Source organism: Mustela nivalis (genome assembly GCF_964662115.1).
Source record: "Mustela nivalis genome assembly, chromosome: 10".
Classification (NCBI taxonomy): Eukaryota; Metazoa; Chordata; class Mammalia; order Carnivora; family Mustelidae; genus Mustela; species Mustela nivalis.
Genome location: NC_139029.1, coordinates 62,985,433 through 63,004,284, shown reverse-complemented (window position 1 = coordinate 63,004,284; position 18,852 = coordinate 62,985,433). Strand labels below are relative to the sequence as shown.

At 36.9% G+C, this 18,852-nt stretch overlaps 1 protein-coding gene across 4 annotated transcripts in view; it reads right to left on the bottom strand.

Moving 5' to 3' along the window:
* MIGA1 (mitoguardin 1) overlaps positions 1 to 18,852 on the bottom strand; it is a gene marked incomplete at its 5' end in the record, with an annotated part of 104,366 nt that overhangs the window by 64,970 nt on the left and 20,544 nt on the right. For all 4 annotated transcript variants that reach the window (XM_082686671.1, XM_082686672.1, XM_082686669.1 and 1 more), the window contains 2 exons: positions 14,378 to 14,501; positions 15,254 to 15,387. In XM_082686671.1, the coding sequence (XP_082542797.1) occupies positions 14,378 to 14,501; positions 15,254 to 15,387 (258 nt within the window). The remainder of the gene's footprint in view (positions 1 to 14,377; positions 14,502 to 15,253; positions 15,388 to 18,852) is intronic.

The window sequence follows — 18,852 nt, the reverse complement described above, 5'->3', positions numbered from 1 at the left end:
AAGGGATAGGAGTAAAAAATGTGTTCAAACATCAGCGATCATCAAGCAAATACAGACTGCTAATATGCATAAAATGTTACATAAAAACCTACTGGTAACCACAAATCAAAAACCAGAAATATATATGCCAAAAATAAAGAAAAAAGAACCTAAGTATATCATTAAATAAAACCAGAAATCTGTGAAAGAAAAGAGCAAGTGAGGAAAGGAATAAAGAACTACAAACACAACCATAAAATAAGTAACAAAACAGAGTAAGTGAATACCTATCAATAATGACTTGGAATGTAAATGGACTAAACCCTCCAATCAAAAGATGTAGGGTACAGAATGGATACAAAACTAAGACCCATCTATATACTGCCTACAAGAAATGCATTTCACACCTAAAGATACATGCAGATAGTCTATGCTCATGAATTAGAAGAAATATTGTTAAAATATCCATACTACCCAAAGCAATCTACAGATTTAATGCAATTGCTATCAAACTACCTATAGCTTTTTTCACAGACTACAACAAACAATCCTAAAATTTGTATGGAACCACAACGGACCTGAATAACTAAAGCAGTCTTGAAAAAGAACAAAACTGGAGATAGACACACTCCAATTTCAAAATTTACTACAAAGCCATAGTAATCAAAACAGTATGGTGCTGGCACAAAAACAGACACATAGAACAGAACAAAACAGAAAATCCAAAAGTAAACCCACAATTATATGGCCAATTAATCTTTGACAAAGCAGGAAAGAATAGCCAATGGAAAAAAGTCTCTTCAACCTGGATGTTCAGAAAACTGATGTTCAGAAAACAAATGATGTTCAGAAAAAAGAATGAAACTCGATCACTTTCTTATACTATACACAAAAATAAACTCAAATGGATTAAGGACTGAAACTATAAAAACCCTGACAACAAATTCTCTGCAATAAGCCATAGCAACATTTTTCTACATATGTCTCCTGAGGCAAGGGAAACAAAAGCAAAAATAAACTATTGGGACTACATCAAAGTAAAAAGCTTCTGCACCACAAAGAGAACAACCAACAAAACCAAAAACAACCTACTGAATGGGAAAAGATATTTGCAAATGACATATCCAATGAAAGGTTACTATTCAAAATGTATAAAGAACTTACACAACTCAACACCAAAAACATATGATCCAATTAAAGATGGGTAGAAGATATGAAAAGACATTTCTCCAAAGAAGACATCCAGATGGCCAAAAAACACATGAAAAGATGATCAACACCTCTCTTCATCAGGGGAATGCAATTCAAAACCAAAATAAGATATTACCTCACATCTGTCAAAATGGCTAAAATCAAAAACAAAAGAAACAAGTATTGACAAGGATGTGGGAAAAAAGGAATCCTTGTGCTCTGCTGGTGAGAATGCAAACTGATGCAGCCAATGTGGAAAACAGTATGGAGGTTCCTCAAAAATTAAAAATAGACAGAAAAAAAAATTAAAAATAGAACTGCCCCATGATCCAGTAATTCCACTACTGAGTATCTACCCAAAGAATACAAAACACTAATTTAAAAAGACATATGCACCCCTATATTTAGTGCAGCATTTTGGAAGCAGACCAACTGTCCATTGATAGATGAATGGATAAAGAAGATGTGGTGTATATATATACACACAGTGGAATATACTAAACCGTAAAAAAGAGAAATCTTGCCATTTGCAATAACATGGATGAATCTAGAGGGTATAATGCTAAATAAGTCAGAGAAAGATACGTAAAATTTCACTCATGGGTGGAATTTAGGAAACACAAACAAAAAGAGACAAACCAAAAAACAGACCCTTAACTATAGAGAACAAACTGCCAGTTACCAGGGGGTAGGTGGGTGGAGGGATGGGTGAAATAGGGGAAGGGGATTAAGAGTACACTTTTCATGATGACCACTGAGTCATGTACAGAATTGCTGAATCACTGCATTGTACACCTGAAACCAATACAACACTGTATATTAAAATTAAAAAAAAAAAAAAACTTGCCAAAGAAAATACATAATAATTCTCTTTATAGCTTCTAAACAGTATACAAAAAGTAAAGACCATAAAGGAAAGATTGGTAAATGTGGTAAAATTAAAATTAATGATATGGCTATCATTTACTACTTGAAAGACCTATTAAACAGAAATGCACATGAGAATCATCTACTCTACTATGAAATATGAATGTATTTCACAATCCCAACATCAAAGTTTCAAATTCAATACATCTGGAGCAAAGCCTAGGAATCCATGTTGTTGAAGGTAATTCTGATGAACATTTTGTTACCTTTTGTTAGGACCGTCAGACCACTGATTATCTATTCTACAGTGAAGCCACGGTAACAGGCATTGAAAAGAATAGAATTAAATACTCCCATTTGCCCCTAAGGAGATTATGGTCCAATATAAGAGACTGGATATGTACATAAATAACTGTAATTGGGATGTCTGGGTGGCTCAGTCTTTTAAGCGTCTGTCTTCGGCTCAGGTCATGATCCCAGGGACCTGGGATCTGCCTGCTGCTCCCCCTGCTTGTGCTCTCTCTCTGACAAATAAATAAAATCTTTTTTAAAAATTGTAATTTACTATCAAAAGTAACTAATTCCTCAGAGAAAACCATTAAACCTCTCACAATTTCATATTTCATATAGGACTTCACCTCCCATCTTCTTCCAGGAAGAAGCTCTACTGGAATTAACACACTAAGTTAATCCCTTCCCCTCTTTATTTGCTCCTCCCTATAGGAAGAGTAACTTAGCTAACGCTGAGAACCTGAGTGCCACTAAACAGAAGGAAATGGGATAAGATCCTTATTCGCTGCATGGCTCTTAATGTATACTAGTGTCTGTTCTCTCTCAAGTCTTCTAGAGAAAGGTCTAAGGTCTGCAAACCCCTTACTTTGGTGCTGGATCGCACTCTCCTGAACTGGACAGGGTTGGCAGGGATTTTAAGGCACACAGGGAATCCTTATGCACCTGGCTAAGTGTGCTTGGCAATTTTCTCTACATTCTCAGCTTTTCTCCAGAGAATTTTTTTGAGAGTTAGAGAGGACAATGTAGGAAGCCTTACCACATTTTCCAGTCTAGACATTAGCGAAAAGAGTTCCAAATAAATTTAAAACTATTGTTTAATCAATATCAGGCTCTTTTTGTGTTCTCAATTTATTTAGAAATCAGAGAGACAGAGGAGTTTTTAAATGGTACCACTAAGAACAACAAATATTATTATGGAACAGAGAAAGATGAGAGATATCCTCCAGCTGAAAAAGCAGAGAAGAATGCAGAGAGGAAGTACTTTTGAACAGAACTGTATTCTATAGGAAGAAAAAAATGCCCAGAGCATGCTGAATTATGCAAACAGTATCAGAAAAAGAATGCAAAAAGAAAAACAAGAAAAATTTACTGAAAACCTGAGTTCATTATATGACTAAAATCTTTTTTTTTTTTAATTTTACTTATTTATTTGACACACAGAGATCACAAGTAGGCAGAGAAGCAGGCAGAGGGAGGGGGGGGGAAGCAGGCTCCCTGCCAAGTGGAGAGCCCGATGCGGGGCTCGATCCCAGGACCCTGAGATCATGACCGAGCCGAAGGCAGAGGCTTAACCACTGAGCCACCCAGGCGCCCCTATATGACTAAAATCTTAAGAGAATTTCAGTTCTATAAAAGACATTGTCAGTTTGACTAGAGTATATTGGAGAGAGTAAAACAAATAGGTCAGAAAAGTAATTGAGACCCTGGTAGTGACAAGATGGGAGCTCTGCACCAAGAAGATAACTCTAGGAACAAGGTATACATGTGCCAATGGGGAGTGAGACTAGAGACCTTCTTTACTTACTCAAATAAATTATTTTTTTAAGTTTATTTGTTTTTAGTAACCATTACACCCAAGGTGGGGCTTTGAACTCACAACTCTGAGATCAATAGTTGCATGTTCTTCCAGCTGAGCCAGCCAGACTCCCCTCAAATAACATTATTTTTTAAGATTTTATTTATGTATTTGTGAGAGAGTGAGGGCATGCACAAGCAGTGGGGAGGGGCAGAGGGAGAGAGAGAGAAGCAGACTCCCCACTGAGCAGGGAGCCTGATGTGGGGCTCAATCCCAGGACCCTGGGATCATGACCTGAGTCAAAGGCAGATGCTTAAGCCACTGAGTCGCCCAAGTGCCCCACACAAATAACTTTAAACATGACCTAAATACCTTGTTTCAGGAAATGCAAATTTAAGTTACTACTTTAACATGAGAAAAATCTAATTCCCAGAAACAATGGAAGTTATCTAGAGAATATGACGGTGTCTTTGTAAAACCAATTATGAACATGTGATACCAATCCACCTGTAACCATACAACTGTAAAATAATCTTAGAACAGGCCTCATAGGGGCATCTAGGTGGCTCAGTCAGTTGAGCAGTTGAACATCTGCCTATGACTCAGGTCATGATCCCATGTCCCAGGATTAAGCCCCACACTGGGCTGCCCAGTTGACAGGGAGTCTGCTTCTCCCTCTGCCCTTCCCTCTGCTCTCTCTTACTCTCACTCCCTCTCAAATAAATAAAATCTTAAAAAAAAAAAAAGGCCTCATAAAAATGATAGACTATAATATAATATGAATACATAACAAGCATTTATCATGTACCTATACTGAAACAATACATGGGGCACCTGGGTGGCTCAGTGGGTTAAGCCTCTGCCTTCGGCTCAGGTCATGATCTCAGGGTCCTGGGATCGAGTCCCGCAACAGGCTCTCTGCTCAGCAGGGAGCCTGCTTCCTCCTCTCTCTCTCTCCTGCCTGCCTCTCTGCCTAGTTGTGATGTGATGTCTCTCTGTCAAATAAAGAAATAAAAAATCTTAAAAAATAAAAATAAATAAAACAATACATGTTAAGAGAAGCAAACCAGAAAACAGACTCTTAACTATGGAGAACAAACTGGGGAAGTGGGCAGGGAATGGGTTAAATGGGTGATGGGTATTAAGGAGTGCACTTATGATGAGTACTTGGTATTATAGTAAGTGATGAATCACTAAATTCTACACCTGAAGCTAATATAACACTGTAAAAATAAATAAAATGATACATGTATCTCACTTAATCATCACAATTCTATGAAGTTGATCCTAATGTAGTCTTCCATCTTCAATAAGAAGCTGAGTCTAAGAAAGATCAAGGCTTGCTTAGGTTTCTTAGCTAGTAGGAGTCTTAAAATCAGATCTGAACCTATGTTTGCTTACCTCCAGAGCCTATGTTCTTAACTATTAAGCTATACTATCTATAATTGAAGTCATATCAGTTTTTTGGTCTGAACCTTAAAAAATTATAATAACTAAATTATAATATAACAATTTTAATTCATAATTCTCTGAAAAAACTACATATAAACATAATGCTTACGGATGCTGTTAGCTGGAAGAACTTATACACTAATGGAAACTTACACTAATGTTATTTCAAGTCTGTGCATCATATCCATGCCCTCACTGTGACTTACAGTAGCAGGTGTATACAAAACATGCCAGAAAAAAATGTGGTGACCTAAATTTAACTTCAAGTGCTAGCAGTAGCACAGAATGGTATTTGTGAGTCATGGGCTTTTAATACATAGATAACATGTGCTGCCCTCTAGTGATTTCAATAACTTGCATTTAACACTGAATAGTTTCAATAAGTAAAGAAAAACATTTTTTTTATTACTAGAGAATTCAAATCTTCATTTCATTTTATAGTAGGAATAGTAGAACAAATAATTACTGTTTAAGTCCCAAGTAAACTTCTGAAGTATAAGAGCAAATAAAGAAATAGTTGACCCTTAAACAATGTGAATGCGAGGGGAGCCAACCCCCATGCAGTTGGAAATCTGAATATAATTTTTGACTCCCCCAAAATTTAACTACTAATACTCTATTGTTGACCAGAAGCTTTACCAATAATATAAAGTTGATTAACACATATTTTATATATTATATACTGTATTTTTACAAAAAATAACTTAGAGAAAATAAAACTGTATTTTTACAAACTGAGGGTCGCTGGTGGGGAAGTGGGCAGGGAATGGGTTAAATGGGTGATGGGTATTAAGGAGTGCACAACCTAGAGAAAAGAAAAGAAAATCATAAGGAAGAGAAAATACATTTAAAGTACTATACCATATTTATCAAAAAAGATCTGTGTATAAGTGGACCTGAGCAATTCAAACCCATGTTGTTCAGGATCAACTGTACATCCAATAATGATTTACTAAATCAGAAGGGTTAAGGAAATACTAGTACAGAACACTGCAAAAGATGAATCAGAGAATAAATGGTGGTTATATTTTATGTAAGGAATTCCTGCCTTAAAACCTTGCCTAATTCAAAGTTACTTTCCTATAGGAAGAAATATAAAGAGGGGCTGAAGTACATCACAACTACTATGCTGTTTCTTTTTGCAAGCATAGTTTTAAAGCACAGTAAATGACTATAACAAAAACATTTTTTAAGAATGCTTTTAAAACATTTGCAGCATTTGTAGGAAAGTTTTTTGTATCACTATCCCTTCCCAAATATCAAAAGTATTTCCTATTTTAACGCAGATGATAGCTTGGCTTAGGAGTACATTAGTGATTGTGATTTTATTTAATTTTTTAAAAGACTGTATTTATTTATTTATTTCAGAGAGAGAGAAAGCAGGGGGAGGGGCAAAGGGAGAGGAAGAGAGAATCTCAAGTGAACTCCGGGCTGAGCACAAAGCCCAGTGTGGGCTTGACCCCATGACCCTGAGATCATGACCTGAACCAAAACCAAGAGTAGGACACTTAATCAACTGAGCCACCCAAGCACCTCAATGGTTGTGACGTTAGCCAGGTTACCAGAAGTTTCTAATTTTTAAAATAAAAGTGGTCTTGCTTTAATTCTGCTAGTGCCAATATTTCCAACATGCTCAGTATTAAATTAACAGCAAGAATATCAGCAGTTATTTGATCTTTTCAGTGCTTTTAAAAATTTAATTTAATGACCACTTGGATGACAGTATTACAAAATATAAAAAGGACTCTAAACGTAACACAGAAGTAAAAATAACAGCAGAATCACTAAAACCACTTGCAGAAGTTTCTGTGCCTATAAACCACAGTATGGTTCACAGGACATTTAAAAAGGATACTTAGTATTTCTAGTTACCAGTTACCACCCACACATTCACCAGGCCCAAAGCTTTGAAACTAAGTGATTCTTGATGAATTTTTAAGAAGTTTTTGGGATTTGTATTATTTAAAATTTTTAGTATAAAGGGACGTTTTACACTAATTCAAATTCCTGAAAACTTACTCAAAATTAGCTTAAAAATAACCATACTATATTTTTAACAACTTTACTGAAGTATAATTTACATACCATATATCTCCCCCTTTTTAAATGTAAAATTCAGGGGCACCCGATGGCTTAGTCAATTAAGCATCTGACTTTGGCTTAGGTCATAATCTCAGGGTCCTGGGATAAGGCTCCACCCTCAGTGGGGAGTCTGCTTGTCCCTCTGCCCTTCCCCTGATCATGCTCTTTCTCTCTCTCTCTCTCCCCCCAAAATAAAATCTTTAAATAGATAAATAAATATACAAATCAATGAATTTGAGTAAACATAAAGAGTTGTGGAACCATTACCATAATCCAGTGCTAGAATTATACTATATGTTTTTCAACTGTTATGAACTTCACCTACCTAAAGTAACCAAGTAACTCATAATACCAACAACTCAAAAGTTTTTAGATCTGCTATTTTTAAAAAAGAGAATGGATTTAATTTAGTTTTAATTAACACACTACTACCTAAAAAAAGAAATGCCAAACATACTAAAAGAATCACGTTGAGGAGAATTTAAACTGTCCTCATAAACTTGGCCATAGTGTTATTGGGAGACTGCTACAGGTAGTGCAGATTTAAAATTAAATAGAATCCTTGTCTATTTTTTTGAACTCTAAATTAGTGAAGTAAGTTTTGCTGAGGTTCTATGTAGTCAATAAAACCTGACATGTGTGACTTCTAAAACTAAGATGATTTACAGATATAAAACCAGATATAAAGACTTAATGGCAAATACTCACCTATGATATAGCTCAGTATCAACAATATTTCCCCAAAAATGTAAAGTGATATTAGCTTTTTTTTTTTTTTTTTTTTGGAAGGGGAGTAGGAGGAAGGGCACAGGGAGAGGGAAAGAGAGAATTTTAAGCAGGCTCAATCTCACAACCCGAGATCATGACCTGAGCCAAATTAAGTCAGATGCTTAACCAACTGAGCCACCCAGGTGTCCCCATATTAATCTCTTTAAAAAAAATTACATTTTCCTAAATTAATGGTTAAGTATATAAATATACACTCATTTTGACATGATATATAAATAAGTATTCCATGATCTTTTTATGATCAAGATGAAAAAATTTGAAAGTTGAATCAGTTGAATTTATTTCTTAGTGACATAAGGCAACTTGAAAGTATCATACCTCATATCTCTGACTCTGGCTTTGCCCACTTTAAGATGTGATGTTGGGACATGATAATATATATATATTCAATCCCAATTCCTGGCATAGAGCTCCTAAAACTCCTAGAATTTCCTAAATGATGGAGGTGAGGGGAATGTCTTTGTTATTCATAATAAGCTCCTTTCACAACCAGAATTTATGCTAATGAGTGACTTCTGGAGGTGGGGGATGGTTGCCAAGGGACCAACCATAAGACTAGAAGGCTGGAACTTTCAGCTCCAGATTCAATTCCTGACAGGAAAAGACCCAAGGAGGACATTAATCACCAATGGTCAATGATTTAATCAATCCTGCCTCCATTAATGGAGTCTCCATAAAAATCCTAAACTAGGGCTCAGAGTGCTGCCAGGTTAGAGAACACATCAAAGTGTTGGGAGGCTCATGTACCTGGAGAGGGCATAAAAGCCCTATGCCTATTCCCCATACCTCGTCCTATGCATCTCTTCCATTTGATTGTTCCTGAGTTAATACCTTTTATAATAAACTGGTGATAGGCAGCAAAGTGCTTCCCTAAGTTCTGTGAGCTGATCTAGAAATTGTTGAACTTAAGGAGGGAGCTGTGGAACTTCTGATTTACTGGTGGTTGATCAGAAGTATGGGAAACGTGGGGGCACCTGGATGGCTCAGTGGGTTAAAGCCTCTGCTCTCACCTCAGGTCATGATCTCAGGGTCCTGGGATCAAGCCCCGCATTGGGCTCTCTGCTCAGCGGGGAGCCTGCTTCTTCCTCTCTCTCTGCCTACTTGTGATCTCTCTGTCAAGTAAATAAAATCTTAAAAAAAAAAAGTATGGGAAACCTGGATTTGTAATTGGCATGTGAGTGGAGGGTAATTTTGTAAGGCAGAGCCCTTCATCTGTGGGGTCTGTGTAAACTCTGGGAAGTTAGTGTCAGAACTGAATTAAACTGTAGGACATCCATTTGGTGTCTAAAGAGAATTGCAGAATTGCTTGATATGAGAAACACACACTTGGTTTCAGAAGTGCCCCGAGTAGGGATGTCTCTGTGGCTCAGTCAGTTAGGCATCGGCCTTCGCTTAGGTGGTGCTTCCAGGATGCTGGGACTGAGTCCCACATTGGGCTCCCCTCTCAAGGGGAGTCTGCTTCTCCCTCTGCCTGCCGCTCCCCCTGCTTGTGCTCTCTGCTCTCAAATAATAAATTAAATATATATATTTTTTTAAAGTATTGTGAGTAGAGGCTAACAAGCTTTTTTAAAAATATTTTTTGTTAATGGTTTCAATGAGAGCACTGATGATCAACTAGACCAGACTGACCAAACTAGAGACTGATAGCTGAAAGGTATATCAAATCAAAATCTAAGTGATCTCAATAATTCAGAATGATGGCTCAAATGATAATTTAGTAAGAATAATAGATAAAACATCTAAAACTTGGGTCCAAAACAACAACTGCACAAGAATAAATGAGAGAAGATAAAGCTTGATGGTAGAAAAGCTAATGTGGTCCTTGGGCTCTGTGATTATAATGTCCAGAATTTCTATTTCAAGATAGCAGAGCACAGGCATTTACTTCTTCTTCTTCCCAAAGGCCCATTGAAAATGACAGAAAAAAATATTAATGGAAAAATTTATAGCATCACTGGAAAACATGAAAATGGTATCAGTGGAGAAGAAATTATGTTTTAATTTTTTAAATTTTTTAAAATATTTTATTTTTAAGTCATCTCCACACCCAACATGGGGCTTGAACTCACAACCCTGAGATCAAGAGTCACACAACCTACTGACTGAACCTGCCAGGTACTGCCAGATAAAGAATATCTCAAAATTAGCCAATATAGGAGCAAGGTAAAAATAACAACAACAACAAAAACAAAACAAAACAAAAAACAAAAACTAACAGCTTTCCTGAGTGTCCCAGAGAAGTTCCAAATTCCAAGCTAATAAACAGTTACCCTGTACCTAGCACACTATATGTATTACTTCATTTAATCCTTATAATTATTTTGAAAATAGGTATTATATGCCCATTTCTCAGATAAGGAAGCTGAGGTTTAGAAAAGTTATATAATCAGATAGCTAATAAATGGTGAAGGATTTGAAACTCAGTTAGTGTGAATCTGGACTCTGTGCTTTCAGTTGTTATGGAAGTATAGGCCAAAAGGTAATCCATTAGAGTAATCATTAAAGCACTACATTAAATTCAGCTGGTACTGGGGCCCCTGACTGGCTCAGCTGGAAGAGCGTGCTTTTCTTGATCTCAGGGTCATGAGGTCAAAACCCACACGGTGTAAAGATTACGAACTAAATAAATAGAAACTTTAAATTCAGCTGGCACTATTTCCCTCAGGTAGGAATAGTAGCTCTCTTCTTTTGACCTTGGATTAAACCTTGATAACCTCCTTCTACAAAATGAGCAAAATACGTCTAGAGTGCGTAGAGGGCCTGAGAAAGGAGGAAAGATGCAAAAGTTAATCTCAGATCCCCAAACACATATGGAAGAAGGAAAATTTTTTTAAGGAAAGGAAAAGCCACATTAAATAAATCACCATAGGGATGCCTGAGTGGCTCAGTCAGTTAAAAGTCCAACTCTTGGTTTCATCTCAGGTCATGATCTCAGGGTCATCAGATCATGCCCCATATTGGGCTCCTCACTTAGCACAGAGTCTACTTGGGATTCTTTTCTCTTCTTCTCCCTTCCCCTCTGCCCTTCCCCCATCCTATGCATGCATATGCATGCCCACTCTCTCTCTCTCAAATCAATAAAATCTTTTCAATAAATAAATACTACCACAAGAAATATTCCCTTACTTTGGCAACTGTGAGGTTTCCACACAGTCCAGTTGTGTAACTCTTGTACCTGCTCCAAGATTACATCTCCTAAAGGGAACTTTGCCAGTAGGTATACTCTACTCACAGAGTTCACAGTCAATCATCCCATTCAAAGAAGGAATCTGTCTTACAAAGGGTGAGGGAATAGCATGGTGGTTCAGAATATGAACTCTGGTTAGCCTGCCTCAGTCCAAATCTGGGTTCTGTCATTTGATAGACATGCAACCCTAGGGAAGTTACTCACTATCTCCTTTCTTCTTTCCCCATTTGAAAAATGAGGATGATAATTATATTTATCTTGTAAAAGTTGTTGTGAAGATTAAGTAAGATAATATTCACTCAGTGTAGTACCTGAGGGAGAGAAGAAACTACAGTGTTATGTAAGTGCTCAGCAAAGGGCTTGGCACATGGTAACATGCAAGGTTATGCAAGCAATGGCAAGTTATTAAGTACAGGGCAGAGGGGAAAGGAGATAAATTAGATGACTGCTGAGAAATCTTCCAACCTTGAAAACCTATCAAATTCTTAAGAAAAAAAAAAAATTTAATTTCATCAAATAAGACAAATCAAATTCCAAAACAGTGAAGTATTCACTGAAATCAGATCAGTATTTGGTTTAAATTCACTCAAGTCCCTCTAAAGTTAACATCTTTATTTATGACTACTAGCTTTAACTTGCCTCCAAATAATATAAATTAAATGTGTAAAATAAATTTGGATTTAGAGAATGAGGAGAGTTAGCTTACTTCTAAGCAATTTTGATCAATACCAACTAACAGATGTAACAGAGGTACTCTCCTACCAGAATCCTGACCATAGATTTGTTCCAGCCCAGAAGCTCAAAAATGAATTAAGAGATAACTTGAAATAAGAAAACAATTTCCAAAGAACTCCCGAGAAGGAACAAAATATAACAGCTTCATGTCAACTGGAATTCCCAGGGCAATAAGAGGTCAAGGCACTGCAGGGAAAAGCCAGTCAGCTTAGAAGCCATTGACAGCTCAGGTTAAGACAGGGCTTAGGTTGGGAACTTATTACTAACCTACGTTAACCAAATTTATGGACTGATTATGGGCTCCACTCTAGAAATCCTATCCATTTAGAGTTCTAATTAACAACAATTTATTCAGAAACAACTTGAATGCTCCAGAAATTAAATCATCTGCCTGGCGATTTCCCGTCCAGAAGCAATGTGAACCCAAAGCAGACCATCTGGGGCAGCACCTAAGAAATCTTTATAACCTGATAACCTAAAAAAAGTCAGATATGGACTTTGCCAACCTTTATGGTCAGTAGAAAAAAGAAACTTTGGGCATGCTAAACAGAGCCAAATCTGAGATACATAAGAGTAACAAATGCAAGAACTACACACCTATATGATCCTTACCATGAGGCTGGAAAGAAGCTGCAGATAGACAATTAGAACAGTGAGGGCAAAGCCTCCATTCCTAAAATAAGACATTAAGTCTTGGGGTCCTTTTCCTCTCTCCTTATAATTTTTTCCTACTCCTTTTTCTCTGTAGTTTTCCTTGCCACTTTACTTTCTTATCTTTTCCAGTTGTTCCATTCCATTGTTACACTTGAATTCTTTTAAAGTTCCTTCTCTCTGTCCTTTCTAAATGTCATTATAGTAAGTTATAAAAGACACTGTATAGAAAGAAACTATAACGAGAAGGCTTTGACAAATTCTATTTGTTGACATGAATATGGTCTACTTTTTTTCTGGCCTATAAACTCCACATGTCAAAACATTATGCCTATGATAAGCACAGAGAAACCATTAAAAAATACTCAAGCCTAATGAATAATTTTGGTGACAGTATAGTATGAAAAAGCAAGGAGCAAAATAATACAGAGGCTTCATATAACCCTGTGACATATAAACAATAATTCTTTTCTTTTTAAGTTGGTTTTTTTTAGTAATCTCTATACCCAACGTGGGGCTCAAACTCACAACCCAAGATAAAAAGTCACACGTCCTCTAACTAAGCCAGCCAGGCACCCTAAACAGTAAATTATTAACTCTAATACAAATGAAATCTTTTACCTAAATTCAAAATACATATATACATAAGCATTTCAAAATGTAGCCACTTTTAATATAGTATGCTCAGAAAAAAAATTGAAGAACTTTAACACTCCTTAACTATTTTTATTCCTTATAATAACAATTCTCCACAAACTTAAAAAAAATTATTTTTACCAAAAAGAGATGTAATGTACTTTTGTCTTCATTCTTTGGAACATTTTCAGAAATCAAGAAAGCAATTCAAAACATTCATTCCTTTGAAGAGGTCACCTAAGTCTTTTCTCTTTAAAAATTCTTTTCTCTTTAAAATAGGAAATATGAGTAATGGTATATAATAATGCATGTTCTGACTACTGATGTGAAAATCAAGCCTGCAGTTACAATGGGTTCCAAGAAACAGAATTACTTAAAATATTTTAAATGTTGGGGCACCTGGGTGGCTCAGTGGTTTGGGCTGCTGCCTTTGGCTCGGGTCATGATCTCAGGGTCCTGGGATCGAGCCCCGCATTGGGCTCCCTGCTCTGCAGGAAGCCTGCTTCCCTCTCTCTCTCTCTCTCTCTCTCTGCCTGCCTCTCTGCCTACTTGTGATCTCTGTCTGTCAAATAAATAAATAAAATCTTTAAAAAATAAAAAAATAAATGTATGCCATGGGCTGCATGCACATTTTTTAGGTGTGCCTCTGTCCTATTTTTATATTATTATTTATTTTCTTCCTCTCTCCAGCACTTGGACTGGCATTCTTTCAATCAGAATGTAATCTTAAAACAAAGATACAATAAATAAATAAATAGATAGATAAAACAAAAATAGAATCCTACCTATGGTAAGCATTTGACATTATATCTTAAGGGCATTAAGTTCTTGCTAGAAGAATAAAATTGAAAGATAAAACCCAGTAGTTATGATAGAACTTTTTTCTCTTGACTATTTTCTAAAAATAAATGCAACCATATTAATATACTTAAGCAAATGATTCCAAGAATTTAAAAGAAAAAATTCACATTTCATAAAAACCATATAAATACCCGTCTTACCGATATCATTAACAAGGGAATTAGAATCAGATGCCCCCAGAGTAGCTTCAAACTCCTCTTGAAGACGATATGCTCTTTGCAGCAGAGCTTCAAGTTTATGGATAAATTCAGTACTAATAATATCCTACAAGGAGAGAAAAAGTACACACAGCAAATATTAGAGTCTAATGTTAAAATCCTCAACACCTTCCACTCTCAAATGAAAGGCAGAGAAAGTGTGGGATAAGAGGAGCAACTGTTTGGTGGTGACAGCACTGGGTTCTAGCTGGGCTTTTGGCCAGGTCACCTCAGTTCTCAGGGATTCATCTTCTCTACCTCTAATTTTAATGGTGAAACTGGATCGGGGTTCTCAAAGTAAGATCAATGACCAGCAACATCAGTATCATCAAAGTCGTTGCTAGAAACCCAAATTCTCAAGACCTACCCGCCCCTGAATTAGAAACCAAAGTCTGTTTTGACAAGACTTTCAGATGATTCTGATGCATGCTCAAATTTGAGAATCACTAGCTGAGATGATCATTAAGTACCAGTCCAGCTCTAACTCCATGTAACTTTTATGGATATAATGGCTCTTAATTAAACATAAAGTATAAAGGAAACTTTTTAAAAATCCCTTTAGAAATGATATTGGCTTAATCCTCTATATTCTTGGAAAATCAGGGAACTTGATCATGAATTGCAAATTTGGGATTTAATAATTAACTGAACAGAAAAGGCCCAATATGAGATATACCCACATTATCCCAAGGAGACCAAAAAAAAAAAAAAATTCCAGTTCTATTAAATGCCACAGAAAGCAAGTACACTGAGTCAACATTAAACATTGTTTAATTCTTCCAATACTATGAAAGCCACTCTCAGATATATCACCCTTACATCTACACTTTCTTCGGCAATGGCATCTCCTGCACCCAATTTAATGGAACTACAGGCTTCATCTTCAGCCTGTCTATTTCGAAAGGTGAGAGCTTGCTCCCATCGACGCAATGCCTCTTCAAACAATTCCATACCTATGAATTAAGAACAGAACAGTTGTAAACAAGAAAAAAAATGCCAAAATAAAATTATTTGGAGCCAAAGTCTTTTTCATATTGTATCAACAATGGTGCAGTCTGAATATAATTTTGGCACTAAAGAATAATGTCATGTTCACCTCATTCCTTAACAGAATTTTAATTTCCCAATATACTCTAGGTCTATAGTACTACTCAACCAAAAATCAGAGAGAAATGACCAATATGTTTTCTTTTAAATTTTTTCTTGAAGAAGTGTAATTTCTTTTAAAGATTTTAATTATTTATTTGACAGAGAGAGAGCAAGAGAGGAAACACAAGCAGCAGAGAGTGGGAAAGGGAGAAGCAGGCTTCTCGCTGAGCAAGGAGCCTGATGTGGGGGTCGATCCTAGAACTCTGGGATCATGACCTGAGCCGAAGACAGACACTTAACGACTGAGCCACCCAGGCACCCCCAACCTTTTTTTTAATCTGTAACTCAAATTTCTATCATGCTTTGGATTTTTCTAGAACAGTACCATGAATTCATCAAAAGTCCAACAAAGGCTAATTTTTATATTCACACAACTATCTTTCAATATATCCCCTTAAATTAAAAAGACAGGTAAATAGAAGAAACTAGTTGATAAAAAGCTATCAGATTTATAAGAGGTTGTCAGAAGGAGAAAGTAAGCTGAGAGGAAATACCATACTAAGTCTAGAATAAAGGTTTTCTTTCTTGCTTTCTTTATTTACTTGACAGAGAGAGCATGAGCAAGAAGGAGGGAGAGAGAGAGAAAGAGAAGCAGATTCCCTGCTGAGCAAAAAGCCCCATGTGGGGCTTGATCCCAGGACCCTGGGATCACAACCTGAGCCAAAGGCAGATGCTTAACTGACTCAGCCACCCAGGCACCCCCTAGAGGTTTTTCCATCTTTTTTTCCCAACAAAAGGTTTCTTAAACTACATGATACACACTTGTAGATTTGGATGGATAAATTGCTGAGTCAGTTAAAAATCTACAAGACTGCAGGAAAACCCATGAAACAGTACAGTCCAACTAGAAATTCCATATCCCCTCAGCTAGACAGCTTTTATGGGGGGAAAAAAGGTGAATATGTGCTTCTTTTTCTCCAAGTTAAAAAAAAAAAAAAAAAAAAAAACCTTACCAAGATAATAGTGTAGTTCAAACAAAACCAAAATATTTCAAAATTTCAATTTTTCTAGACATACAAAAGAAAAATTTCTTTTTTTTTTTTTTAAAGATTTTATTTATTTGAGAGGGAGAGAGAGCGTGAGGGGGAAGGATAGAGGGAGAAGCAAACTCCCCGCCAAGCAGGGAGCCCAATGCAGGGACTCGATCCTGGGACTCCAGGATCACGACCTGAGCTGAAGCCAGTCGCCCAACCGACCGAGCCACTCAGGCCCCCCAGAAAAAAATATCTTCAAAGGCTACTTAACTTAGGCTTGGCTTAACTTAGGATGGCTCATTTGGTAAAGCATTCAACGCTTCATTTCAGGGTCTTGAGTTCAAGCCCCATGTTGGGCACTTAAAATAAAAATAAATAGGGCCACCTGGGTGGCTCAGTCTGTTGGATTCGGCTTAGGTCTTGACCTTAGGGTCATGAGATCAAGCCCTGGATCAGGCTCTGCGCTCAGCTTGGAGTCTGGTTGAGATTCTCTCTCGCTCTCCCTTACACCTCCCCCTACTTTCTCTCTCTCTCAAATAAATAAGTAGGGCCAGGTCAGCCAAGTCTGCCTTCTGCTCAGGTCATGATCACTGAGTCCTGAGATTGAGCCTCTCCTCCCTGCTCATGCTCTTTCTTGCTATCTCTCTGTTTCAAATAAATAAATAAAGTCTTTAAAAAGTAAATAAATAAAATAAAAAAGTATATCTTTTAAAAAGTATCAACAAATCAGGTTAGAAGAGTGTAACACATTTTTTTATTAACATATAATGTATTATTTGTTTCAGGGGTACAGGTCTGTGACTCACCAGTCTTACACAATTCACAGCACTCACCATAGCACATATCCTCTCCAATGTCCATCACCCAGCCACCCTATCCCTCCCATCCCTCTCTACTCCAGCAGCCCTCAGTTTGCTTACTGAGATTAAGAGTCTCTTATAGTTTGTCTCTCTTTCTGGTTTCATCCTATTTCACCTCTCTTCCCCCACGATCCTCTGTCTTGTTTCTCAAATTCCTCATATTAGCGTGATCATATGATAATTGTTTTCTCTGATTGACTTATTTTGCTTAGCGTAATACCCTCCAGTTCCATCCACGTCATTGCAAATGACAAGATTTCCTTTTATGATGGCTACATAATATTCCATCGTAAATATATACCAGAGCTTCTTTATTCATTTACCTGCCAATGGACGGTCAAGGCTCTTTCCATAGTTTGGCTATTGTGGACACTGATGCTATAAATATCAGGGTAAACATGCCCTTTGGATCACTACATTTGCATCTTTGGGATAAATACCCAGTATTGCAATTGCTGGGTTGTAGAGTAGCTCTATTTTCAATTTTCTGAGGAACCTCCATACTGTTTTCCAGAGTGCCTGCACCAGCCTGCATTCCCACCAACAGTGCAGGAGGGTTCCCCTTTCTCTGCATCCTTGCCAACATCTGTTACTGCCTGACTTTTTAATTTTAGCCATTCTGAATGATGTGAGGTGGTATATCGTTGTGGTTTTGATTTGTATTTCCCTGATGCCAAGGAATGTTGAGCACTTTTTCATGTGTCTGTTGGACAGACCTTTAAGTATGATGTACTGTTCTTCCTCACCTCTTATTATAGTCTTTGTTTTAAAATCTAATTTGTCTGATACAAGGATTGCCATCCCAGCTTTCTTTTGATGTCCACTGGCATGATAAATGATTTTCAACCCTCTCACTTTAAATCTGGAGATGTCTTGGGGTCTAAAGTGAGTCTCTTGCAGACAGCATATTGATGGGTCTTGTTTTTTTTTATCCAATCTGATATCCTGTGTCTTTTGATTGGGGCATGTAGCCCATCTACATTCAGGCTAACTATTGAAAGATATGAATTTAATGCCATTGTATTGCCTAAAAGGTGACTGTTACTGTATATTGTCTTTGTTACTTTCAGGCTCTCTCTTTGATTCAAGGACTCCTGTCAATATTTCTTGTAGGGCTGGTTTGGTGATCACGAAATCTTTTAGTTTCTGCTTGTCCTGGAAGCTTTTTATCTCTCCTATTTTCAATGACAGCCTAGCTGGATATAGTATTCTTGGCTGTGTATTTTTCTCGATTACTACCCTTAGATGAGTGTAACATAATGAATAATGGCCACCCAAAGATGTCAGCTCTTAGTCTTGGAACTGTAAACATTACCTTACAAAGAAAAGGGTTCTTTGAAGAAATGATTAAATTAAGGGATTTAACATGGGGAGACTATCCTAGACTATTTGGTGGACCCTAAATCCAATCATGAAAGTAAGAGGCAGAGGGAGA